Source organism: Mizuhopecten yessoensis, unplaced genomic scaffold, assembly GCF_002113885.1.
Source record: "Mizuhopecten yessoensis strain PY_sf001 unplaced genomic scaffold, ASM211388v2 scaffold716305, whole genome shotgun sequence".
NCBI classification, from domain to species: Eukaryota; Metazoa; Mollusca; class Bivalvia; order Pectinida; family Pectinidae; genus Mizuhopecten; species Mizuhopecten yessoensis.
Genome location: NW_018480050.1, coordinates 359,518 through 387,169, shown reverse-complemented (window position 1 = coordinate 387,169; position 27,652 = coordinate 359,518). Strand labels below are relative to the sequence as shown.

The 27,652-nt window shown below is 38.0% G+C and overlaps 1 protein-coding gene across 1 annotated transcript; it reads right to left on the bottom strand.

The window, feature by feature from the left end:
- Window positions 1-155: 155 nt before the first annotated feature.
- LOC110442862 (leucine-rich repeat and guanylate kinase domain-containing protein-like) lies at window positions 156-27,052 on the bottom strand. Its single transcript, XM_021486701.1, has 16 exons — window positions 26,828-27,052; window positions 20,035-20,142; window positions 18,552-18,633; window positions 15,894-16,076; window positions 14,389-14,513; window positions 10,089-10,142; window positions 9,721-9,810; window positions 7,027-7,194; window positions 5,968-6,074; window positions 5,281-5,400; window positions 4,634-4,730; window positions 3,615-3,728; window positions 2,876-3,077; window positions 1,946-2,199; window positions 1,330-1,418; window positions 156-1,006 (listed from the first exon to the last, which is right to left on the bottom strand). Exons 1-16 carry the CDS (start codon window positions 27,035-27,037, stop codon window positions 574-576), a joined length of 2,436 nt encoding a protein of 811 aa, XP_021342376.1. The 5' UTR covers window positions 27,038-27,052; the 3' UTR covers window positions 156-573.
- Between the last annotated feature and the right edge of the window lie 600 nt (window positions 27,053-27,652).

Below are 27,652 nucleotides of genomic sequence, written 5' to 3'. Positions count from 1 at the left end.
ATTTATTATCTGACTGATCATCATGGATGACAGTTCTTGGAGCCTGTTCAGTGGATTGATCTTCAAGTATATGATAGATATTTATATATGTTTGTAAAAATTATTGGACAAAGGTATTTTCGTCTTTTTTCACTGGTGTTAGATAACATTATTGACATTTTTTCTGCAATATTTAAAAAAAAAAAAAAAAAAATCAAGTCCTTTTGTCAGTAAACTTGATATGACTTTATTGCCCAAAACATGTTCAATACAATGTACTATGTAAATATTTCTTTCCTGATATCATATCCAATTGTTACATCAAAAGCATACAAATTTGATAAATATTAAGTCACATGTATCATATCAACTTACGCCATATATCTTGTTTGTTCATGAAAGTGTCAATGATAGTATTAGTCATATTAATCAAAACACAACCAATTCTGAAAACAAACCCCTTGCCAATGTTTCACTGTTAGTGTGCTTTCCCATTATCTAATCACTGCTATGATAAACATCATCCACATACAGTTTCAGTCACATTTTAAAATGATAAAGTTTCTGTCAATAATAATATCAAAACAATAACAATCAATATTCAGGAATATAGTCCACTTTTTGAATCGGTGATATAGGGGGCAGCACTTTATGTCGGTCTGATCCTGGTCGGCCTCTTGACCCCGGTCGTGGGGCAGATGGCGGCCTTGCTTCGTGAAGATCCCCTGGTTGACTGGCTTGAGATTTCCCTCCTTTTTCCTCCTCCATAAACTCTAAGGGATTCATGGTTTCTGTGGGTAACTGAGGACCTTTACCACCACCGTGAACTGACCCCTCCGGAGAACCCCCACCCATATCACCTGCTGAGGCAACCGACAACATGGAGTCCGAACGTTCGTCGCTGGAGCTATCTTCGTCCGATTCAGCATGTGGTGGTTTCTGTACAGGGGCGGAATATGACCTGCTGACCTCTCCGTCCCCTAACCCCATTTGACCTTCCACTGTCTGAGGTGCTGTCTTGGGATACCTGCAGATAATGATGGTTTTCAGTATTGAGGTTATCTAAACTATAATAACTCAGGGTAATATTAGGGATGCCACAATACATCTGAAGTGTATCACAATATATTGCAATATAGAAGAAAAGTATTGCAATACATATCACATTATATATTGTCATCTGAAAAAAGTGCTCAACTGTAACTGTAAAATTGTGGTTGTATATTCCAGGAGTGCAGTTAGTGAGAGTAACCACTGGAGTATGTATATCTAGATACAAGATAGAAATAAAGTGGTTGGAGCGTCAAGAGTGAGAGGAAATAAAGATTATGTGTGTGTGTGAATACTTACTGAGTAACTATCTGCTCAAACAATGGGGGGATGTACCCCGATACTGCGTCCCTAGCCGCACTGTGTCTTCTTCTCCAAGACGCCTCTTCCTGTTATTGCAATAAAATTGTTTAATCAGTACAGGAAAGATTTTCTAAGCTTATTTACTTAAAAAACATGTATTCAGTTAATGAAATAAAACACACCCAAAGTCCTTTTAACAAAACATGCTCACAAACAGAAACCTTGTGCAAATATTTGTAGTAATATTGATTCCAAATTCTAACATTTTTATCAACAAACAATATTCTTAAACCTAATATATGCATAGAAAAGTCAAGGAAGGCCTCATTTACATGTACTTTGAAATCAGATACATTGGTGGGATCCAAATTTCATGATTTCCTTACAAAACATCATTTGGTGGGTACATGAATTCCTGGATTACAGTACCCACTCAAAGAGAGTATTCCTTTATGTCAAACTTGTAATTACTTTGTGAACATATGAATTCCTGGATGAAGACTGGATGAAATCAAGGAAATTAAAAACCTTATGAAAATGAGTGATTTCACAGTAACTAAAGAAAGGAAGAAAACAAAGGATATGTATGTTTATTACGAGAAATATAGCTTACCAGTAGGCCGCGCCCTGACTGTACAGGCGACTGTGTATTTTTGGTCCGTGTGTAAGCTTGAGACATTCCAGCACTATCTGCGATACTTGGTTTGGACCAAGTCCTGGTTCCTAACTGTGTAGTTCCATGGACGTCAGTTTCGGCATGTGTTTCTACGTCACCGTCGATCGATCCTGCTGGTGATCTGTTGATGCTGATTCCTAAGTAGTCCATCACCAGGCGCCGTAAACGTTTGTAAGCAACCTGGATGTCATCTAAAAAAAAATATGACAGTCTATGTATCACTTTGTAATTATTGTTTTCCCTGAGCATTGCACATTGTAAATTTAAGCTCTTATTTTTAGCCTTAATTGGATCAAAGCGTTTGCTTTTCTCAAAGATCATATATTTGTGTCAAGAAATAAATCCAGTGGAAATAATTGCTGTTTCAAAGAACTAAAGTCTGTTTCTAAAAATACCAAGTTGAACTAAAACTATGGCCTACAACATTATTCTGCTTTTTATAGAAAACTTATAATGCTGTAAGTGCAAAAAATTGAAACCATGAAACAACTTGTAAATCTGCAAAAAAAAATAACTAACAAATTAGTTTAACTTTTACACAATCTTATTTCTTCAAAAATATAACCAAAAAAGTGCCATTCTTCAGTATAAATACACCATTACTTTCACACAATTTTAACTACCCAGTGTTAGTGTGCAAATGTTTTTCTGATCATTGTCAGCAAAGGATGAAGAGAGCTGTATAGGTCACATTATAGATTTCGTTCAAGTTATAATGTAACCATGTTTGTTCTGATGTCAAAATTAAACACACGTAAATATTATATATTCAGTACAAGTCAAATAAAATCAGCTCGTTCCCTTTGATAAATATAGTGCACAACAAAATAAATTTGAAAGTAAAATAAAGTCTACAACACATCTTACCACTATCAATCATCATATCAAAAAATCCTGGGTGATCTTGGTTGTAGCCTGCATACAGATCGGCCCGCGACAGGGTGTGTTCTATCTGACCCTCAGTGTAATTCCCTTTGTCACGTAGGCGTTTCTCATGGGAGTCATGACCCAATGGCATGATCAACACATAGCGTGGCTCAAAGTAGGTGTTCTTAACTGTCAGTACACCCTGCAAACCAGAATGTATAAAAAAAATACTGAAAGATATATTAAGTGTGGGGTTAGGAATCAAGGGGGTTAACGGCAGCTTTATGCTAATGTAATGGATCTGGACTAAGTCAATCATCGGGATCAGGTAGCTCATTCGGTAGAGCGTCCATCTAGGGTTTGGAGGGTCCCGGGTTGGAATGCCGGTCTTGCCGTTCCATTTCTCTTTCTCCTGTTACAAAATTGGCTAGCTTGCCTACCCTTGTTTCAAGCACTGGGTGAATGCTTGGCAAGGGGATACCCAAACCAGGGTTGTAAAAAGTTGTGTCAAGGGCGAATTCAAGACTTATAAAAAGGAGAGAGGAATATAGTGGAACTGGACTGGGTTGATTGTCAGCAATGAGGTAGCTCAATTGGCAGAGCGTCGGTCTAGAGTTCGGAGGGTTCCGGTTTCAAATACAGGTCTGGCCATTGTATTTCTCTTTTTCCTGTTACACTTATAATAGCAAGAGATCAGGCATGTGTTTACCACACAGCCCTGCCATTAGCATGGCCATACCTCTAGTTCCATGTGTACCACACAAGCAAGTCCCTCCCTGGCCACACTCTCTATAGACTCCATCTGTAGGCCGTACCAATCTCCGTGGTACTGGTATGTCTGGATAAACTGGCCCTGAAAGACAAAAGAACTTAAAGTTAATAATTCTTAAACTGCTAAAAAATTACTAAAGCATCTTTACTTTTCAGTTTTATTCAGGAAAAAAGTACATCTCCTTTTAGTTTCATTATCAGTAGCTAAATGACTGTCAATTTTAGTTCTGGTTCACAACCATTTATCATATAAGGTTGCTTGATTATCGGCTAAGAGCAAAGATGGCTTGACAATCAACTGGAAATACAGATGGCTTGATCCTCTGTTGGGAAGGGAAGTTGCCAGAATATTTACTGAAACTAGGGTACATGTGGCTGCATTAAATTTATTCACAAGGAATAAAGATGGCTGGATTTTCTACTGGGAATGTAGGTGGTTGGAGTATTTAGTAGAAAGAAAGGTAAGAGATGATCATCTACTAGAAACATACTGGTAATTGGCTGAATTTTCTCCCATTCTTCACAAGTGAGAAATAGCACAGGCTTATTAAATTGTGACAACATAAAAAGTAAATGGCAATATTAATATACCACATGTACTTTTTTTTTAAAACATATCAGATCACTGTCAGTGGAGCAGTGACTGAAATAAAAGGATGGGGCAAAAATAATCACTTTCTTGAGGGTGTAACAGAGAAATTGCCAACCCTCAATATATTTGGTTTTCAAACCATCAGCAGAGCCTTGAGTTAGAAAACCCCAAAAAAATTACCCTGAAGGTTGGAGATTTCTTAGTCACACTTACCCTAAAGGTAGGGCGAGATTCTATTAATCTACTGGGAACTTAGCTGGCTTGATTATCTACTTGGAAAGTAGGTGACTCAAATATCTACAGAAAATCTAGATAGCTGGATTTGAGAGGCTGCACTGTATACACTATTATAGCTCTATTAATGATATTGAATCATGCTATGGCATTGTATTTACCATTTTGATGTCCATTTCAAATTTTTCGAGAGTCACAAAATGGTAGTCAATCCCGTCAGTCTCTTCTGGCTGCATCTTCCGTGTCGTGTGTGATATTCTAAACAAAATTTAAATTCCATAAATATCGATTCATCAAAAAATCACCTGATTTTTTTTTTTTATAAAATTTTGATCAATTTATAGCTATTGTGACCTTTACCTTTGACCTAGTTACCCTAAACTCAATAGGAGTGCTTCTCTTTCCATGGGACATCATCCATCTAAATTTGGGTTAGGACTGAAGTAATCATATATAATGTTCCAGAGGTATTAACATCCAGAAAACCAACATTTCCTATAATTTCTGTCTTTTTATAGCAGCTGTGACCTTGACACTTGATTTAGAGACCCCAAAATCTATAAGCTTCTTTTCCTCTTTCTTCATTCACACAACTTGGTTTACATAGGATTGATTGCTTTAAAGCGTTAACATTCAGAAACATATTTTTTTATGAGACACAGACAGACAAATAGACCACTTTATTGATAATGTTCCAAAACTTTTACCTGGAACAAACGTCAAAAGAACATTATTATTATATAGTATTTGAACAGATATACTTTTCTTTTGGTCATAATTTAAACTAAATTTATATGTTTTAACTCACGCATAGCCGAAGTAATCAGAAAACTCGTCGACCAGCTTCATGGCAAGGTCCTTCTTGCCAGATCCTTGAGGCCCAACCAGGACCAGCATAGGGTAGGGTGTCTCTATACTGGGCAATGTGCTGAAAAAATCAGGATACCAGTACAGTCATATTATCCGAACTGAAAAAATTAACTACCTAAGATAAATAGAGGTTTCACAACGAATGATGTTTGGTTATCATGTTTATCTGACTCAAGTTAGTTAATTTTTAAATAGTGTAAAGACACATTATAATTATTAAGCTTTACCACGTGTCTTTAACAGTTTAATAACATGATAATCAGACATTGCAGGATCGGCACCTTTTTTTGCCAATAACACCCATATTCTATCTAGAAAACGATACGTTTCCCATTGAAATGCATTATTTCTGCTTCCAATCAGGGAAGCTATTGCCATAAATCATGGCGTCACCATTGAAGATGACACAGTGCAAAGCATTTTTACAAGGTGTCATAATTCAAAAAATGACCAATGAAAAGACATCCAGGTGTTACCTACTTAACACCTATAAGTCGGTAACAAAACGTTTACCAACTCCTATCAGGTTTAACCAACGACTCGGGAGTGAGGAAACCTATAGTTGATGTTGTGGGGGAAAATAAACTGCATAAACAGTAATTTCATGGCTATTCTTGTGATTTACCTGTCAAGGACTCGGCTCAGCTGTAGGAAGGAGTACACAACATGCATGATGTGGTCCCTGGCCGCAATCACTTCCAGTGGTGGGTTAAACATGTTTACTGAAGCCACCTGAAAGTAATGGAAATCAAACATCACATCATTATACACAGTACTGACACAATCTAGATCTACTTCACAATCTTGATGTTATTAAATTGTTTCGCAAGCTATCAAATGTATAAATATGTTTTTAAACATAATGAAAAAGTGGCTTTTGAAAACTGTCAGCTTAACCTGGTCAATGGAAGTCTCTGGTGCAAATGTGTTACAGTTATATCCGAACTGAAGATAAGGGGAGGTAATTACTGCATTTACAGAAAACCACAGTGGGACAGGGTGCAACAATTTGAAGTCCAGGGTTTGAATCTGGTATTGCCTAGCTAAATATTTTACATTTATAACACTATTGTTGTATAAATTTTGTTCATTTCATTTTCATAATAGCCCTACAAGGTTTGTTTTTTTCTTTTCAGAAATGATTTATCAAAACGAGAGACATGCTGAACCTCTTACTAGCCTAGACACAGTTTTGGGCAGTGGTTTGGTGATCCTTAAGCTTCTGTGGCATTTAAAAGAACAGGAGTTATATTAATGTACCTCAAAATATCAATAACTGGTTTTGGGTAGTCAAAACATTGAAAAGATACTATGTGGGAAACTAGCTAAAGTAATAATAATCTGAAAGGGGACTTTATGCATAAATTATATGACTACATGTATGTACCCCTCATGATCAAATTTTGAGAACAAACCTTTCTGAAATACTAGCTATTATTAGACAATGCTTTACTGTAACATTAATCAAACTGGAATAAAAATAAACCGTCTTTCACTTTCTCGTTCCTTCATATAAATTTTGATTCATTACTTCTTATTTTTATATTTACACTTACTTCAATGCTTTCAATTAAAAAAAAAGAAAAGGAGGATTGTAAGAAAATTAAATAAATCGGTGTCGCATTTAATTTTTCTCCACATTTTCTTAGATTTCCATTTCCTGAATTCCCTTCTCTATAGTTACCTTTTCCTCTGCTTCCACACGGTGACGATCCAGCTCGTTCAGTCTCTGTATCCGATACAGGATAGACAGGCGGTAGTCAGGAAGCTCCTGGATGGGGTTCCGTAATAAATTCAACACACGCAACATCTCCAAGTCTTGTATGTATTTGATTTCTGAAATATCTATTACCTGTGATAAAAGAAAAAAATAATTAACACCAAGGGAATTAATCAATTTTAATCAGCATTTAATTAAAAATAAAGAAAAAGAATAACTTACTTAATATTCTAGAACAGATGATATCAAATTTTACCTGATAAATTTACATTTCAAAGGTGAGTGGTAGTCTTAATTTTTCACCTCAGTAGGGTAGTTTTATAATTTCTGAACCAAATTAGAATCTGGTCATGTGGCTGCTGTGGTTGAGTGGTTAAGGCGTCTGACCATCAGTGATAACTAGCCCTCCACCATTGGGTCGTGGTGGCCGAATGGTTAAGGCATCGGACTGTCAGCGACCACTAGCCCCTAGCCCTCTACCACTGGGTCGTGGTGGCCGAGTGGTTAAGGCATCTGACCTTCTACGATCACTAGCCCTTCACCACTGGATCATGGTAGCCGAGTAGTTAAGGCATCTGACGGTCTGCGATCACTAGCCCTCCAACACTGGTTCGTGGTGGCTGAATAGTTAAGGCGTCTGACCATCAGTGATCACTAGCCCTCCACCACTGGGTCGTGGTGGGTGAGTGGTTAAGGCGTCTGACCGTCTGTGATCACGAGCCCTCCAACACTGGGTTGTGGTGGCCGAGTGGTTAAGGCATCTAACCGTCTGCGATCACTAGCCCTCCACCACTGGGTCGTGGTGGCCGAGTGGTTAAGGTGTCTGACCGACTGAGATCACTAGCCCTCCATCACTGGGTCGTGGTGGCCGAGTGGTTAAGGCATCTGACCGTCGGCGACCACTAGCCCTCCACCACTGGGTCATGGTGGCCGAGTGGTTAAGGCATCTAACCGTCTGCGATCACTAGCCCTCCACCACTTGGTCGTGGTGGCCGAGTGGTTAAGGCGTCTGACCGTCTGTGATCACTAGCCCTCCAACACTGGTTCGTGGTGGTCGAGTGGTTAAGGCATCTGAAGGTCAGTGATCACTAGCCCTCCACCACTAGCTCGTGGTGGCCGAGTGGTTAAGGCATCTGACCGTCTGTGATCACTAGCCCTCCAACTGTGGGTCACGATGGCCAAGGGGTTAAGACGTCTGACCGTCTGCGATCACTAGCCCTCCACCACTGGGTCGTGGCGGCCGAGTGGTTAAGGCGTCTGACATCACTAGCCCTCCACCACTGGGTCGTGATGGCTGAGTGGTTAAGGCATCTGACTGTCTGCGATCACTAACCCTTCACCACTGGGTCTCAGTGGCCGAGTGGTTAAGGCGTCTGACCGTCTGCAATCACTAGCCCTCCACCACTGGGTCGTAGGTTCAAGACCTACATTGGGCAAACACCAGGTACTAGCTGCAAGTTGGTTTTTCTCTGTACACTCTTGTTTTCCTCAACTACCAATACTGGTTCTTAAATGACCAAAGCTGTTAATAGGACATAAAAAAACAAGAGGCCCAGAGGGCCTGTGTCGCTCACCTGGATATCTAAGCAATCATGGCAAAGGGAATATGCCAGATCCCAAGGCCAATCCTTGTAGCATATCTGTATTCGATTGGTTATGGGGTGGGGATCTCAACTGTTTCCAAGCTGTGACTCGGAAACTAGGTCCCTAGGGTTGTGGCCAGACCCCGGGATCAATTCTATTTCAAAGTTATGACCCAGGTACTATGTCTCCAAGGGTGGGGCCAGACCCTAGAGCCATCCTGGAAGCATATATGGTTATACGGTGGGGATCTCAACCATTTCCAAGTAATAAACTTTTTTTTGGCCCCAGCCCTTAGCCCGGGGGTCAGCCCCTCCATTTCTACAGTTTTGAATCCCTGCCTCCCATGAATGCTTCCGACCAAATATGATCGATATCCATGGCATATTTTTACAGAAGAAGTTGTTTATAGCAATATAGACAAATTGCCCCCGCCCTCAGCCCCCTGGGGGGTCAGACCCATCATTTGTACAATTTTGAATCCCCACCACCTAGGGATGATTCCAGTCAAATATGGTTGATATCCATCTCTTTGTTCCAGAGAAGAAGTCGCTTAAAGCAATAAAGCCTAATAACCCTTTTTGACCATGCCCCTCAGTCCCCTTGGGGGTCAGCCACACCACTTGTACAATTTTGAATCCCTGCCTCCTATGAATGCTTTTGATCAAATATGATTGATATCCAGTGCATATTTCTACAGAAGACGTCGTTTGTAGCAATATAGCCAATTTGCCCCTGCCCCTCAGCCCCCTGGGGGATCAGCTCAACCATTTGTACAATTTTGAATCTCTACTACCTAGGGATGCTTCCAGTCAAATATGGTTGATATCCATCCCTTAGTTCCAGAGAAGAAATCGCCTAAAGCAATATAGCCAAATTGCCCACTTTTGGCCCCACTCCTCAGCCCCCTGGAGAGTCAGCCCTACCATTTGTACAATTTTGAATCCCCACCACCTAGGGATGCTTCCAGTCAAATTTAGTTAAATTCCAATCAGTGTTTAAGAAGAAGAAGTTGTTCAAAGAAATTGTTGACGAACGAGCCGGTGAGCTAACAAACTAAGCCAATTTGAAGCTAACCTCATTGTCCTCAAGGTCAATGGACTCCAAAAGGTCATGTTCCTGTATTCCCTTCAGGCTTCGGATGTTGTTTCCAGCAAAATTCACTCTCTGGTGTCAAAAATGAAAAGTTTATTATAGACTCATTTACAGTATATATTATCTATATTATAACAGTAGATTAAAAAAATTGAATTGATGTATTTCTTTAATTATAATATCTAGACAGATTTATCAATAACCAATTAAGAACAAATTTGGTAACAATCCAGAATCTATAGTTTATTGAATTTTCGAAGAGACGAACCATTACAATTCTCAAACGTTGTTTATATAATACGAAATATCTATTTAATATATACATTTATCCGAAAAATTGTTATTCTTACCAGTAATTTCTTCAATGTTTCTAAGTTTTCAATCCTTTTAATCTGATTGTGGCACTGAAAAATGAAAAAAGAAAAATTAGATATTGATTAATTATTATGTAAAGGGCCTGTTTCCAGTAATGTTAATTCTCCATAGGAGCCTGCCCCCGTATAATTTCTTATCTAGCTCAACTACTGTTTTTTTCTTTTCCGAAGAATAATTTTACACCTTTCCGACACCCAGATTTCATAATTTCAGTGAAAATGTATTTTTATAAAGTTGTCAATTTCAGCATCAAAGACATAAGTTCGTAAATAAAAGAAGGTTATCTCGAAATTGTAATTCGCAACATAGTATAAATTTCTTTTGATAAATATTTCCAAAACATCGTGTTTATTCATAAAACATAAAAAAAAAAATTCTCGGATGAAAATGCACTTGCAGAGACACAATTATGAAGAAAAATGCCATAAAATTGCAATTTTCTCCCGTTATATAGTTTTGGATGCAAATTTCCATCAGAAAATCGGATAGAGCTTTACTTGTTTCATATGTGTACCAAAAATCAGCTAATTCCATGTGGTGGAACGTTCTCATATCGCCGCCTGAATGTGGTTGTAAATTGAAAGAAAAGGGGAAATGAGTAACAACCTTGTCTGAAACCCTATTATATAGCTTATTATATACAAACTTTTATATTGAATATCAGAGCGGATATTTTCATGACAGTTTTATGATGTGTAACGACTAAATAAACAGTATCGATATAAAGATTTACACTGAGGACACCCTGATACATGAATACTGTTCTATCTCAAGTTGTCCTCTTCTGAATTTTCTGATCGTGTGGCCTTGTACATTTATCCGTATCTTCTTGTCTTTGTCTATACGTTTACGGAATCATTGACTCGACGCTAGCTATTCTTGTCTCACTTTCCTTGTTTTATTGTCCCATCTCCAAAGCGTTGTGGCTCTGTCAGGGTTGGGACCCTGACTTGTCTCACTTTCTTTGTGCCTGCCGACCACGCCACATCGAATAGATAGATTATCCATATGAAATACTTTATTTTGTTCTAAGTAATCAATCAATTCTGCGCTTCTTGGAGGTATTGAATGTGATTTATTATATTGTCTTGTTATTTTGTGTAATTAGTTGTTCGTTATTTATCACACATTTTCGCATAATTGTACCAAACTACTAAGTATTAGCTGTTTACAGCAATCATCGGTGGCTTGCTATTTTGTTACTTTATCGACGCTTCATAAACCAATCGTTATTGTTTCAAGATGGAGGGTAAATGTGTTGGAGAAGGGTGTCAAGTATACTTCAAGAAACGTAGTGGCAATAAGAACAGAAGTGCACGCAATGTAAATAGTCCACAATATAAATGGCTCCTAGATACGCTGGTGCAACAAGGATTGATGTCAGCAAAGGAACAAGCACTTATTTGCCAGAAGTGCTACATGAAGTATCTTCGGAACAAAAATCAGCCTGAACCTGAACCCGAGCAGAACCAGGAAATAGAGGAAGAAGACGACTCCCCGTCCCATATCCTGCCGTTGCTGACCCTTCATGATCTTTTGAATGGATCATCTTCACACAAAAAATGCTGTCTCTGTCTTGTTACCTTTGCAAGAAATGGAACAAAATCATCAGTCTTACCAAAACGTGCAAGACATCACCTGATCTATTCACACAAACTGTGGTGTCCCACCTCATCCCGCGTCTGCTCCATTCACCTTATTGGTAACGACTTAGATCCGTCTACAGAGGTTGTCCTTGATGGTAGAGGTTCCTTGGAATCTCAGTTACCATCAAAATCGTCCGAAATCATTAATGACCTCCTAGAGGTGTCGCACGTCCTTTCACAGAACCAGTCTGCGTTTACAATAAGCTTTTCTTCTCTTGATGACTCGGCATGCATGGCCTGGACAGGTTGGTCCAAAGATCAGTTCCTCGAAATCCACTCGCACTGTTCCCCATATCTTTCATCTGGTATATATACCAAGACTACACACGATGCTCTATTACTGTTCTGGGTAAAACTGAAAACCGACATTTCCTGGAGTCAGTGTTCTTCTCTTTTTGGAATTTCCAAGTCAAGTGTGTCCAAAACTTTCCACTCCATAGTACAGGCATTAGACACATCGATAGTCCCACAATTTCTAGGTCCGGATCACTTGACAAGAGAACAGTTGCTCGGGCACAATACTGTCTTTTCAGAAGCATTTTTTGGAGATAAAGCCACTGCCATATTAGATGGCACCTATATTTATATCCAGAAAAGCTCCGACCACAAGCTCCAGAGAATGTCCTACTGTGGCCAGAAGAAGAGAAACTATCTCAAATTCATGAGCATCGCCTTACCAGATGGCTACATTCTGGACACAGTAGGACCATTCACTGGCAGCGAAAATGATGCTACAATTACAAAAAAAGTCATGGACAAGCTAGTTACTTGGCTACAACCAGACGACAACGTTGTCGTTGACCGAGGTTTTAGAGATGTCCTACCAGTTCTCGAAGCCTCTGGCCTCAATGCTAGCATGCCGTCATACCTGAAACCCGGTCAAAGTCAACATTCTGACGTCCAAGCAAATCTTGACAGAACTATCACCAAATCGAGGTGGATTGTGGAATCCTATCATGGTCATTTGAAACACTGGACGTTCTTCCGAACACAATTGGTGTCTAACAGCTTTATCAATGTCATCGAGGCTTTGCTTCGAACCGTCACAGCCTGTCTGAATGGTATTAGAGGACCGATCTACCAGAGATCTCCAGAGAGAGATGCCAAAGATAGGCTAATGGCTGAACGTATGAAGGACCGTTTGACAACACCGAATGGTTTAGCTCAGAGAGTCAAGACAGATCCGGATCTATCTAGACGGGCAAGGTCCGAGTTTGTCAAGATGGATGCATCTTCCGTACTGTTTCCCCGTCTCGATCTTGATTACTTGAGAACCATTACGTGTGGAACGTATCAGATATCTCTGGCTCCTGGTTACATCGCCGAACATTTAAGTGATGACGGAGACTATGAGGTGTGGCTTTACCAGCACTCCCCAGACCTTCTCCGATGTCAAATACATTCTCGACACAAAAGCCAAACGAAATATAACGTTTGGATACGGTTCACCGTTTCACCCGATGTTGAGGCCCCAATAAAGGACTACTACTGCCAGTGCCCAGTTGGAGAGAGAACGATGGGAATGTGTGCGCACATCTCCAGTATCTTGTACTACCTTGGGTATTACAGGACGTTGGAAAACCCTCGACCATTACAACCACAGGTAAAGAAATTCCGACAAAACTTGAAATAGTTATCCATGCGGCAACGGAGTGCATATGTCGAAAGTATGTTTGGGGCTCGATATGAAAGATCCCCGTTACCATGTGACTAACCAAACTTATAAATATAGGTATTATACAATCGCCCGTAGCTATGAACACTCCCGTAAATGCGAAAACCAACCAAAATCATAAGGAACACGTTTTGTTTGTTGTTCTGTCTATTTGTCAGCCAATGTCTTCAACCACGGGGACTTGTGAAGTAGCCATCTTGGATTTTTTTTATGAAAAAGTGTTTCTCTCACTTTTTTTCATATCTGTGTACATATTCTCAACATACCGAGCAAATACTCTCGTTTTTTTGTTAATTATCTAAAGAAAGTCGAAAATCGGCAATTCAACCATAGGCTAATTCAACCCAACATTTGAAAATGTTCCACCACTTACATTTTGATGATTTTTCCTCTCATCAATAGCATATTACGTACTGTTTAATAGGATAAAAATTGGTTTGCATCCAACGCCCATAAAAGGGTGTATTCTCTAAAAAACACAGTTTTTGTGTCTAAAATGTTATCATCGAAAATGGCATTTTTGAGATTGTTTCTTCCATAAAACAGCCAAATGGCGCGATGGAAACATGATTTTTTGTCACAATCATGCCATGAATGTATTCTTTACGGTGACCATCATTTGATTAGATTTTCATTAATATTTTACATAACATGCACATTTTATCAACACTTAGACAGCTTCTGAAAGGTACAACTTTGAGGAGCCATAAAAAACAAACCAAGTGACCTAAATCTTTATACTTTATAGATTTGTGACCACAACGGCATGGGCAATGCACCACCAACAGGAAATTTGAATCAGAGAAGGGGCCGTTTTGGAAACCGGCCCTTTATACATTTCTTAAACATTTTTCTTGTAATATTTAATCACAAATCAATTGTTTCTTTCATTTTCATATTGATGCCATTGGTCAAATTTCTTATTTACAGAAAACTTGATCTTCAAATACAAACCAGGTCCAGATGCTTTATCGGCAGGTGATCAAGTCCTTGTATTTTGGCGATTTTATTGTGGGCTAACTGTAGAGTGTGCAGTCTTTGACAGTTCTTCAGACCACTTATCTCAGATATTTGATTGTCTTTTGTATAGTCAAGGTAATTTGGTCAAATTTACAAATCAAATGATCTGATTATATCTTAAGAGTAATACAATATAGATAATTGATTTCACTAAATGTACTTGCATGATAAGTGTATCTTCAATCATCAATTTCAATGTCACTAAAATCAAGATAAAATAATGGGATACAAGATTTTTTTCAAACCCCCAAGCGGTGCGAAGCGCTATCAGGGTTTGATCTGTAAACACTTTGTCCACTTCCGGTGCTTTACCATGCGTGGAACCCTTCTGGGAAATTCAGGTCCCCATACTGTCTTCAAAAACTGATAGTTAACCCTACAGTATCTGTTGTTCTTACCAGTGAAATGGTAGGACTTTTCCATTTGGTAAATACAAAATATTTTATATTCGCATGTGAAGACGTCACTCTTAGTATGGTCCAATCTGAGCGGTACATTCTATTCTCTGCGTACATTTTCAGTTTCAAGTTGAGATGAAGTGACGGCAGAATAAGTGGTTGAGTGTACCACCTATGCAGCCTACATTATTGTTTTTATATACCTACACTATTAATATCATTTTTGTCTGTAAATGTTACCAGATAATAGGAGGAAACCGTAAAATTGCAGTAAATCCCATTCAAAATGGCGCTCTATATTGTTGTCAAGCATGACGTCATACAAGTAAAACTTGGCGACAAGCAGTATGCTACACACTTCCGCGCTTTTCTGACGAGCAATATTTGCGTGGCGTGTTGTAAAAAAAATGTATGAAATAGAAAATTTCATGATTTTCCCATTTAATACGGATTATTCATTTCACTTGTATAGAACGAATATGTGATTACAACCAAAAATCCAGCATTGGGACAAAATATGTCTTCGTAACAGTCTTGAGAAGTAATAACTATTATTCAAGTGGTGGGGGGCGGGGGTGTTGATATTTCATACATGGTCACTATTTGTAACGATCGCTGCTTCTCTCTATCAGAAGATGACGTTATTAACTAATCGTTGACATGCTAAATGCAAAAATAGTGCCATTAACAATTTATAAAACTATTCAAGTGTGCAGGATCCGTTCCCTCAAGATTGTTGGGCTGACCAGTTAGTCATTTTCGTTTGGCGTCCAGCAGCTTTGCTGCGTTTTCTTGTTACACAGGTGTTCATTTGTCAGTGTCCTACCTGTGGCAAATGTATATGTTTTTCCCGAAAGTCCCCGAACCTAATTTTTTTCTGTCTTTATGATTTAAGTTAAAGTTTTGCTAAAGAAAAAATGGCATTTTGAAAGGAGAACTTACAATTTTGATGTACACAAAACAGTTTTTGCAATGAAAACCACCCCAGCCCAATATTAACACTTTATAAACCACTCATAAAAAAGATATTGCTAAGGATACGATCTAGGTTGAGTTTCATCAGGTAATGATGCTGGGACAAGTCTGACATCTCCGTTATCTCGTTGTATGAGAGATCGACTTCCTTCAGGTTCTTTGGTGGCTCAAAGTCGAGGAGGCGACTGATTTTATTGTGGGAGACATCCAGGACCAACATGTACTTCAGGTGACTCAGTGGACTAAGGTCTGACATATAAACAGAAATTTAATATGTAGTACTTTGTATGTGTTTCTTCTAGAATTTGTGTAAATTATGGTATGACCTTGTTTTCTTAGAAATAGCTATGATCTAATGACCTCCACCTTAATATTGAACAAGAGTACAGCGGGGCGGTACAATATACGCCCGTCGAATGCCATATAGTGTTATATACTTTCTTACATTGAAATAAGATCTGCATCATTCAAAGAGTGGTTAGCTGACATGCTATAACAAGAGGCCCAATGGGCCTGCATCGCTCACCTGGTATTAATTCCACACTTGTAATCTTAAAAGTGGACTAAAATACAGCTACAGGCAGAATATCAGTGTGACCATGAATGTCAAACAATGACATTAGGTTGAAAGTGGGTCAAGGTCATTCATTTGAACAAACTTGGGAGCCCTTCATCCCAGCATGTTACTAGCCAAATATGATCACACTGGGCATTTTGGTTATTCAGAAGAAGTTGTTTAAACGTTTTACACATATTTGACCCCTGTGACCTTGAAAATGGATGACGGTCATTTATTTGAACAAACTTGGTAGCCCTTCATCCCAGCACGCTACTGGCCAAATATCATCACCTTAGGCCTTTTGGGTATTTAGAAGAAGTTGTTTAAATGTTTTGAACATATTTGACCCTTGTGACCTTGAATATAAGTCAAGGTCATTTATTTGAACAAACCTGGTAGCTCTTCAACCCAGCATGTTACTGGACAAATCTCATCACCCTAGGCCTCTCGAATATTCAGAAGAAGTTGTTTAAAGGTTTTAAACATATTCGACCCCTGTGACCTTAAATATAAATCAAGGTAATTTATTTGAAAAAACTTGGTAGCCATTTATCCCAGCATGTTACTGGCCAAATTTGTGCACCCAAGGCCTATTGATTATTCAGAAGAAGTTGTTTAAATGTTTTAAACATATTTGACCCCTGTGACCTAGAATATAGGTCAAGGTCATGAATTGGAACAAACCTGGTAGCCCTTCATCGCAGCATGTTAATGGCCAAATATCATCACCCTAGGCCTATCGGTTATTCAGAAGAAGTTGATGAAAGGTTTTAAAGATATTTGACCCCTGTGACCTTGAATATAAACCAAGGTCATTTATTTGAACAAACTTGGTAGTTCTTTATCCCAGCATGGTACTGGCGAAATTTAGGCACCCTATGCCTCTTGGTTATTCAGAAGAAGTTGTTTAAAGGTTTTAAACATATTTGACCCTGTGACCTTGAATAAAAATCAAGGTCTTTTATTTGAAAAAAGTTGGTAGCCCTTCATCCCAACATGCTTCTGGCCAAATATCATCACCCTAGGCCTTTTGGTTACTGAGAAGAAGTTGTTTAAAGTAAAATGTTGACGACGGACGGCGCACCATGCCATAAGCTCACTTGGCACTTTGGGCCAGGTGAGCTAAAAATGAAGGAGAAAATCTCCAGATAAAAAAATCAAATACTGAAATGAACAAAGGGCAATAACTTTTGCAAAAATCATCAAATCAAAATTCTTTTCAAGGAAACACAACAACATACCCTGATTATTTAGCCTACTACGTTTCAAAGAAATTTGTCAAAAAATGTAGGAGATCTCCAGACAAAAAAAATCAAATACTGAAACGAACAAAGGGCAATAACTTTTGCAAAAATCATCGAATCTAATTTTTTTTAAGGGAGACACAACTTCATATCATGATTATAATGTATACCAAGTTTCAAAGAGATCGGTTGAAAAATGTAGGAGACTGCCGGACAAAAATCAAATACTGAAATAAACAAAGGGCAATAACTTTTAGAAAAATTATCGAATCAAAATTCTTTTTAGGGAGACACAATTTCATATCATGATTATAATGTATACTAAGTTTCAAAGAGATCGGTTGAAAAATGTAGGAGGAGATTGCCGGACAAAAATCAAATGCTGAAATAAACAAAGGGCAGTAAATTTTGCAAAAATTGTTGAATCAAAATTCTTTTCGAGGAGACACAACTTCATATCATGACTATAATGTATACCAAGTTTCAAAGAGATCGGTTGAAAAATGTAGGAGGAGATCTCCGGACAAAAATCAAATACTGAAATGAACAAAGGGCAATAACTTTTGGAAAAAATGTCGAATCAAAATTCTTATAAGGGAGACACAACTTCATATCATGATTATAGTGTATACCAAGTTTCAAAGAGATCGGTCGAAAAATGTAGGAGGAGATTGCCGGACAAACAAATTTGACGGGCGTATAAATATGAATTTGTATTTAAGTAAGAACAGTGACAGGTCATACATGCATACATTATATTACTGTACCCTTAATCATTAAATTTTGATAGCAACCTGGAATTAGTTATTCCAGACAGTAGACACTAAGTAACCTGCATATTATACAAAAGGCATATGCAGACCAAATCTTTTTGAAATCATAATCATTTTTTAGTTTGGGTGAAAACAACAACATATTTACCTGTTATTTCATTGTATGGAAGCTCCACTTTTTGAAGATGGACAAACATTTTGATCATTGAAATATCATTAAGACTGAAACCCTGAAAAAAGAAATCTTCTTAATACAAATGTAATAAGTGTATAATGTAATACGTGTATAATGTAATAAGTGTATAATGTAATACGTGTATAATGTAATACGTGTATAATGTAATACGTGTATAATGTAATACGTGTATAATGTAATACGTGTATAATGTATATCTGTTCATGTTCATTATATTGTTTTTGTTACATGATGAATTTTAATAATTTAATTTCTGTATTTGACATATGATAACATAAACAGGTTTTATGAGGTCTAGCCTGATGAATTTCTATATGGATTTGTTTTAGATATAATAAAAGACAGAAAAGAACAATACTAACTTGGATATTTTTTTAGATCTATTAAATTAAAATGATTTTATTCTGAAGCGTTCAAATGCAATCAATGATTGTTATTCTAGATTATTATTTCCTGCCTGTTTTATTAATTACATTATGATTTGTTGTTTTGAAGCATTTCAAAAGACATCAGGCAAAATGATATGCCATCACTGTCATTTTTCTTTTAATACATGCAAATGAAAACACCCACAAAATTAGATATCAAAAATCAGTGATAAACTTTATATATATATTGAAAAGATATTTGGTCAGATGTCTGAAAAGAAAAGAAAAAACAAAATAGAAATACCCTATTAACTTACTTTAGGTTCTTGGAATGTTACCTGTCTTAGATTTTTTCACATTTTTATCCTAACTTTCAAACAATTCATGTATTAAACTATTTTACTTTTAAAACTTTTGGCATTTACTTAAACATAAAAAGAAATAAAAAATAGTATTTATAAAGATACATGTAACAGAAAAAAATCTGTTTTTCATAATTCAGTTACACTCTCAAGAGCCTAAAAGGAGTTAAGAATTTTAATATTTAGGAACTTGACCATTACAGTAATAAATTAAGCACAAAGCTATTTTTTCATATTTTACATTTATTAAACAAAATATAATCATTTACAAGCTATGATCCTGACATGCATACAATGATCTGACCTTGACCCTTAGCTCTGGCTTTGACCTAGATAAGAGCACGACGGTGATAGACTGGTTGTGATACACACATCTAGAAAGACTGTTTAGTCTTCTTCACCTTTGACCCTCAGCTATAACCTTGACTTTGCTACAAAACTGAGCCCAAAATATATATTTTTAAAGCTATATATATATTAAAAACAGTGTTATCCTTTTGTGTTCACTAGCTATGGAGCTTCCTGAATTCTGAATGCTATTAAAACTAAAAAGATAGACCAAAGTTTGCTACATGTTTCCCTGTATACTTTATTTTTTCTTTGAAAAAACTGTGATGTTTCAAAGGGCAAACACTTGAAACATGAACAGGTGTTACCGTGAGTCTGACTTTGTATTTATTCAAACAAACTGTTGTTGATATTTACCGGCACTGTAACATGTAGATAGACCTGCATGGATCCATCAGCTGATCGTCCCAAGTTAGACAGACCTCGGCCAACAGTTTCCTCATCCAAGATTCCTCCAGGGGATAGCTGCAATATAATGATTAACCAGAGAAGTGAATGAAAAATACAGATTAAGTGTGACGTACAGTTTACAAGGAATATTATTGAAAAGCTACATTGTTTGGCAATGTTTTTGTTTGTCAGTACCAGGAACATTGTTGTTTATTTTTTTGTTGCTTTTAATTGTTTTGTTGCCCAAACATAATGATTGCCAGTATTTGGTAATTTCATATTCCATCTAAGCAATAATTTCTATATGTAGCAGAAATGAACTGTGATTGCCGGCGACCTGGTAGCTAAATAGGTTAGAATGTCTGTATATATAGAGATCAAAGGTCCTAGGTTCGAACCCAGTGTTGCTGGGCATTTTTTTACTGTGGCGCCTGTGACCTTTATTTTTTTTTTAGGTTCAAATTGGAATTTATTCCCCCAGCATCTTTTGGGAGGGATGCCAGGGTTGGGGTGCCCCGGGTTGCCAGGGTTGGGGTACCCCCCCAGGCTCATCCCTCTTACATAATGTAGCCTCAAGCAGGAGGCCTCTTTCCCTTCATTCTCTCTTTCTTTTTCATTTCTTCTCTCAACCTCCAAATCATTCATTCTTTCATTCTCATTCATTACAATAATAATAATAACATTTAATTTGATCAAAATGATATACTAAATTACCCAAACCATTCCTCTTATTCATATTCAAATATTGACAGTACATGTACATTCATATTTATAAATTAATTTATATGCCAAAATCCTGCTTACTTGATTTGGTGATTAGTATATTTTACTCAAATTTAAACCAAATTTATGTTACTGAACGATATGTTGTTTTTTCATGTGTAATTTGGATAACTCAAAAATATGTCTGAGGAAATAAAAATGTACAAATACAAATGTATACACAATTTAAACCCAACATATACATATACATAGACACAAAAACATAAACAGTGTACAATCGTGTGAAATTTAACTACATGTACATGCTATGTATTTATAAATGAAGTAAACACACTATCGAGGTGAAAAAATATTACAGGAGTCCTACATACCACACACACACACACATGTACTCACTTACAGGTACACACTGCTACATATTACATAAGTTCCATTTTTCCTGCCTTTCAACTGGATACTGTTTATAGTTAGCAACTAGCGCTTTATCAACATATCTATGATCTGTAGTATGAAGAAGTCTTCTTAAAAAATTACTGTTTTCTGATTGATTGTTTATCAATGGTTGTTCTTGTGATATGTTTAAATTTTCTCGTGGAATGTTGTCTGTTAATGCAAAATATTGTAAAAAAATAAATGCATTTTTAGTCTTAATGTCATTGAATTATAATTATTGTCTCACAAGTCCTTAACTGTCTCCAACCAATTCCTGTCGATTCAATAAACTGTTTGAAACTAGGAACTGGTATATAATTCAAAAGATCACCAAGAAAACTGGATATTTCATTATTATCATCTTTATATTCTTTCCATGCTAAAATAACATCTTTTCAGAAAACATTAGTTGTCTTTTTTTATATTTCCTACCCCATAAGATTCTATAGAAAACTGCATTAATTTCACATAGCCACTTTTTTACCTGGATTTGGCAGTGAATACAGTAAATGTGTTATAAGTGGTAGTACCAGTGTTATATTACAACTGTGGTTTTTCCTAAAAGAGTCAGATTTCTTTTAGACCACATTCCAGGCAATTTTCTTATTTTGATAGCTTTATTTTAAAATTTAATTCAATGATTTCAGATAACTCCAAAGAAAAATGTATACCAAGAAGTTTAAAGTTTTTCGAAGACAAGTCAAATTTATGTTCGAGGCATAAAATCTCTTAAATTCTGAGTATTTCTTGTTTCCGATCCATATCAACCGACACTTATCTATATTAAGTTTAAGTCCAGACACTGTAGAAAATATACTGAAGTCAGTTATAGTACTTGACAATGACTTTGAAGAACCATCTAGGAATAAAAAGGCATCATCTGCATATTGACCAAGCAAATATTCTCTATTGTTTACTTGTACACCTTCTATAAATTTGATTTTTTTTCAATTGTATAGCCGAAATTTCATCACCTATCAAGAATAGATATGGGGAGATGGGATTCCCTTGTCTACATCAACGTTGTGCATAAAAAAATGAGGAAAAATATCCGTTTCTAATTATTCTGCTTTTTGCATTATGATAAAAAATAGGTACCCATTTAAGATTCACCAAAATTGATTTTTTTTAAAGACCTATGAATAAAACTCCAATCTATCGAGTCAAATGCATTGTCAAAATCAACAGGTAGTAATAAACCAGACATATTTTTCTTCTTCTAATTCATGCATGTGGTGCCTGTGACCTATTCTTATTTCAAGCACCGGAAGTATACTTGGCAAACTGATACCCAAATAAATCTGGGTTGTAAATAGTGTAGTCTTAGGGGAAGAAGACCTAGAAAAAGGAGGGAGGGAGGCCAGAACACAACTGGGTCAATCACTACTGACCCGTAGTTCAATGGGTTAGAGTGCCCATCTAGAGTTTGGTGGTCCAGGGTTCAAATCCCGGTGTTGGTTTGCAATTTTCATTTCCTTTACATTACTTCCGCAATTAGTCAATAATATAACTATCAGCATCATATGCACTGGAATATTTTCACTAGTCAGTAATTGAATCATTCTTGTGTGAGATCGTATTATAACATCCAATAGCTTTTCAATTTCTTGCTTCAAGCACATAAAGGCTTTCTCTTGAGTCCAATTTGCCTGAATTTCTTTTGTAGTGGAACTGGTATGGCACGATCGTGAGCGACAAGGTACACATTTAGCTATATTGGTTAGGGTGTCTGCCTTCCACTGGTATGGCCCGATCATGACCGACAAGGTATACATTAAGCTATATTGGTTAGGGTGTCTGCCTTCCACTGGTATGGCTCAATCGTGAGCGACAAGGTATACATTTAGCTATATTGGTTAGTGTGTCTGCCTTCCACTGGTATGGCTCGATCGTAAGCGACAAGGTATTCATTTAGCTATATTGGTTAGGGTGTCTGCCTTCCACTGGTATGGCTCGATCATGAGCAACAAGGTATACAATTAGCTATATTGGTTAGGGTGTCTGCCTTCCACTGGTATGGCTCAATCGTGAGCGACAAGGGATACATTTAGCTATATTGGGTAGGGGGTCTGCCTTCCACTGGTATGGCTCGGTCGTAAACGGCAAGGGATACATTTAGCTATATTGGTTCGGGTGTCTGCCTTCCACTGGTATGGCTCGATCATGAGCAACAAGGTATACAATTAGCTATATTTGTTAGGGTGTCTGCCTTCCCCTGGTATGGCTCGATCGTGAGCAACAAGGGATACAATTAGCTATATTTGTTAGGGGGTCTGCCTTCCACTGGTATGGCTCGATCCTGAGCCACAAGGTATACAATTAGCTATTTTGGTTAGGGTGACTGCCTAAGAGTTTACAGATCCAGTTGGTATGGCTCGATCGTGAGCAACAAGGCATACATTTAGCTATATTGGTTAGAGTGTCTGCCTAAGAGTTTACAGATCCAGTTGGTATGGCTCGATCGTGAGCGACAAGGCATACATTTAGCTATATTGGTTAGGGTGTCTGCCTTCCACTGGTATGGCTCGATCGTGAGCGACAAGGTATACATTTAGCTATATTGGTTAGGGTGTCTGCCTTCCACTGGTATGGCTCGATCGTGAGCGACAAGGTATACATTTAGCTATATTGGTTAGGGTGTCTGCCTTCCACTGGTATGGCTCGATCGTGAGCGACAAGGTATACATTTAGCTATATTGGTTAGGGTGTCTGCCTTCCACTGGTATGGCTCGATCGTGAGCGACAAGGTATACATTTAGCTATATTGGTTAGGGTGTCTGCCTTCCACTGGTATGGCTCGATCGTGAGCGACAAGGTATACATTTAGCTATATTGGTTAGGGTGTCTGCCTTCCACTGGTATGGCTCGATCGTGAGCGACAAGGTATACATTTAGCTATATTGGTTAGGGTGTCTGCCTTCCACTGGTATGGCTCGATCGTGAGCGACAAGGTATACATTTAGCTATATTGGTTAGGGTGTCTGCCTTCCACTGGTATGGCTCGATCGTGAGCGACAAGGTATACATTTAGCTATATTGGTTAGGGTGTCTGCCTTCCACTGGTATGGCTCAATCGTGAGCGACAAGGTATACATTTAGCTATATTGGTTAGGGTGTCTGCCTTCCACTGGTATGGCTCGATCGTGAGCGACAAGGTATACATTTAGCTATATTGGTTAGGGTGTCTGCCTTCCACTGGTATGGCTCAATCGTGAGCGACAAGGTATACATTTAGCTATATTGGTTAGGGTGTCTGCCTTCCACTGGTATGGCTCGATCGTGAGCGACAAGGTATACATTTAGCTATATTGGTTAGGGTGTCTGCCTTCCACTGGTATGGCTCAATCGTGAGCGACAAGGTATACATTTAGCTATATTGGTTAGGGTGTCTGCCTTCCACTGGTATGGCTCGATCGTGAGCGACAAGGTATACATTTAGCTATATTGGTTAGGGTGTCTGCCTTCCACTGGTATGGCTCAATCGTGAGCGACAAGGTATACATTTAGCTATATTGGTTAGGGTGTCTGCCTTCCACTGGTATGGCTCGATCGTGAGCAACAAGGTATACATTTAGCTATATTGGTTAGGGTGTCTGCCTTCCACTGGTATGGCTCGATCGTGAGCGACAAGGCATACATTTAGCTATATTGGTTAGGGTGTCTGCCTAAGAGTTTACAGATCCAGTTGGTATGGCTGGATCGTGAGCGACAAGGCATATGGCTCGATCGTGAGCGACAAGGCATACCTTTAGCTATATTGGTTAGGGTGTCTGCCTAAGAGTTTACAGATCCAGTTGGTATGGCGCGATCGTGAGCGAAAAGGCATACCTTTACCTATATTGGTTAGGGTGTCTGCCTTCCACTGGTATGGCTCGATCGTGAGCGACAAGGTATACATTTAGCTATATTGGTTAGGGTGTCTGCCTAAGAGTTTACAGATCCAGTTTGTATGGCTCGATCGTGAGCGACAAGGTATACATTTAGCTATATTGGTTAGGGTGTCTGCCTACGAATTTACAGATCCAGTTGGTATGACTCGATCGTGAGCGACAAGGCATACATTTAGCTATATTGGTTAGGGTGTTAGGGTGTTAGGGTGTTAGGTGTTAGGGTGTTAGGGTGTTAGGGTGTCTGCCTAAGAGTTTACAGATCCAGTTGGTATGGCTGGATCGTGAGCGACAAGGCATACCTTTAGCTGTATTGGTTAGGGTGTTAGGGTGTTAGGGGGTCTACCTAAGAGTTTACACATCCAGTTGGTTTGAGTTCAAGTCTTTCTGTTCCATTTTTCCTTTCTTGTTACACTTCTTATTCAAACACAAGACTTGACCCATTTTGACAAATACTGTTCGCAGCTGGCAGATTTCTATGGATCAGACATCATCAAATGTTTCAAGTCTGATATTAAGGATATGAGTATAGTTCCAACCAACAAACTCTCTACTTAAAAATATTTTTCGATAGAGTGTAGATAGTCGGTAAGTCCACTGTAGGGTCTCTTTGAAATATCTGTGAACCAGGTTTGGTGCCCACTTCAATTACTATTTGTTTGTATGTTCCCATATTTCCATATATGGATCGAAATGTTATTCATATCTCTGTCAACTGAACAGATGCCATTTTTGTAGGTCAGGGTAGTGACTTAGGCGGACCGGACATTTTCTAAACAAAAATTATATATTACGTTTTCGGTCAAGATCAGTACAGCTTGTTGATTAGTCACTACCCTGACCTACAAAAATGGTGTCCGCTCATGTGAAAAAATTTGAACAAATGTAAACTGAGGACACTTCTGATGGAATTTAGCAGCTCTTGGTGATAATAAAAGTGGATTTGGATCAATAAATAATCCATTTATCGATATATGTGAGGTATGTGTTTTTGTCATAGTCAATATTTGTTGTCAGCACCTCAAAACTCTCCGACACCTTTTAGGCTAGTGTTGGATAATTCCATGTTTTCATATAGCAGTGCGCTCTGGCCCCACACCAGACATCTATCTGTCAAAATGTCTAAGTCTGGTGTTAGGGCCAGAGGAAACTCAGGCTATATTGATGACAGTCATTGCTTCAAGTAAAGCTTAGCACCCCCCGAATGCTGTCACACAAGATTGATCCTTTTTCACAAAATTGTACACCAAACAGTAGCCATAAACCCAACTCACATACTCACATCCGTAGACCCTCGAACCAGACATGCACACCCTCGCGCATACAAACACATATCTGCTACAAAGGACACCTACAAATATTCATTCTTCCTACACACAATAACACAATGGAATCTCCTTCCCATAGCATGCACAGCAGCTAGTACAATGCACAACACTAGAGGACTTCAAGGCACACTTACCCTATGCAGCCCTTGAAGCCCTCATCACACGCTAAACACATACGTCAGCTTTTATCTTTTATCTATACCTTGCACACACAAAAAACACAAAAAACAACAACAAGTAATATAATCACTGTAAACAACCCCCTTTTTCACGCCTCTGCAATAGGACCCCCGAGGGCATAAACGTCAACTTTGATGGAGCCCCCGTAAAGTAAAGAAGAAGATATGTAAATGCAGTCGTTTCAAAGCATCAATGAATACTTGTTCTTACCTCAACATCTTCTTCATCAACTTCATCATCTGCATCGTCTATCTCGTCGATGATCTCCTCTCTATCTATGACATCTGAATTATCTATCACGTTGTCTAGAGATAGAATGTTGGCATCATAATTCAGTACGTGAGTTTCACCTCCTACATGGACAACATTTCCTTCAATCACTGGAGAAGAGTGCTCCGCGTATGCACCGTTTTCCGCCATGTTTGTTTCCTTTCGCCTAGAAACAAATAGTACCGCAGCAAAAAACTGTAAAGTGTGATACGCCACAGTATCACTTTATGTTATTCACGAAATGAACAAAGAAAAAGAAAAAAACAAGTTTGATGCAAAAAAATACATCTGCTTAAGTAATGAATTATGATATAATATTTTAGTGTTATAAATATTACAGAGCCTTCGTGAGTTCTGTGATATCCTCGTGTAATATTTCATTTTTTTTTATTATTTTAAGGATTCTTTAACGTACAATGATTTAATTTTTATTTTTTGCATTTCATTATTGTTCTTTCCAATTCATGCTCTAGGCTTGTTTTAGTAGCCTAAGTCATAAATTGTTTTAGTGCATGTGATGAAAACCAAAAAAAATAATTAAATTGTAACCTGTGCATATACAATGGGAAATGTGCGTTTTGGTGGTACAGTAACATTACCAGGAAAAAAACTAGGGCCTTTTCGTTTAAATGCGAACAACCGGTTTTTCCGTTTTTAAATGTATCAATTTCGGGTATAAATCCTGGCGGACCTGCACATTTTTATGAGGCCTTGTTAGGCTTTGTCAAGGCTCGCATATATATACTAACAGAGACGCGCATAAAA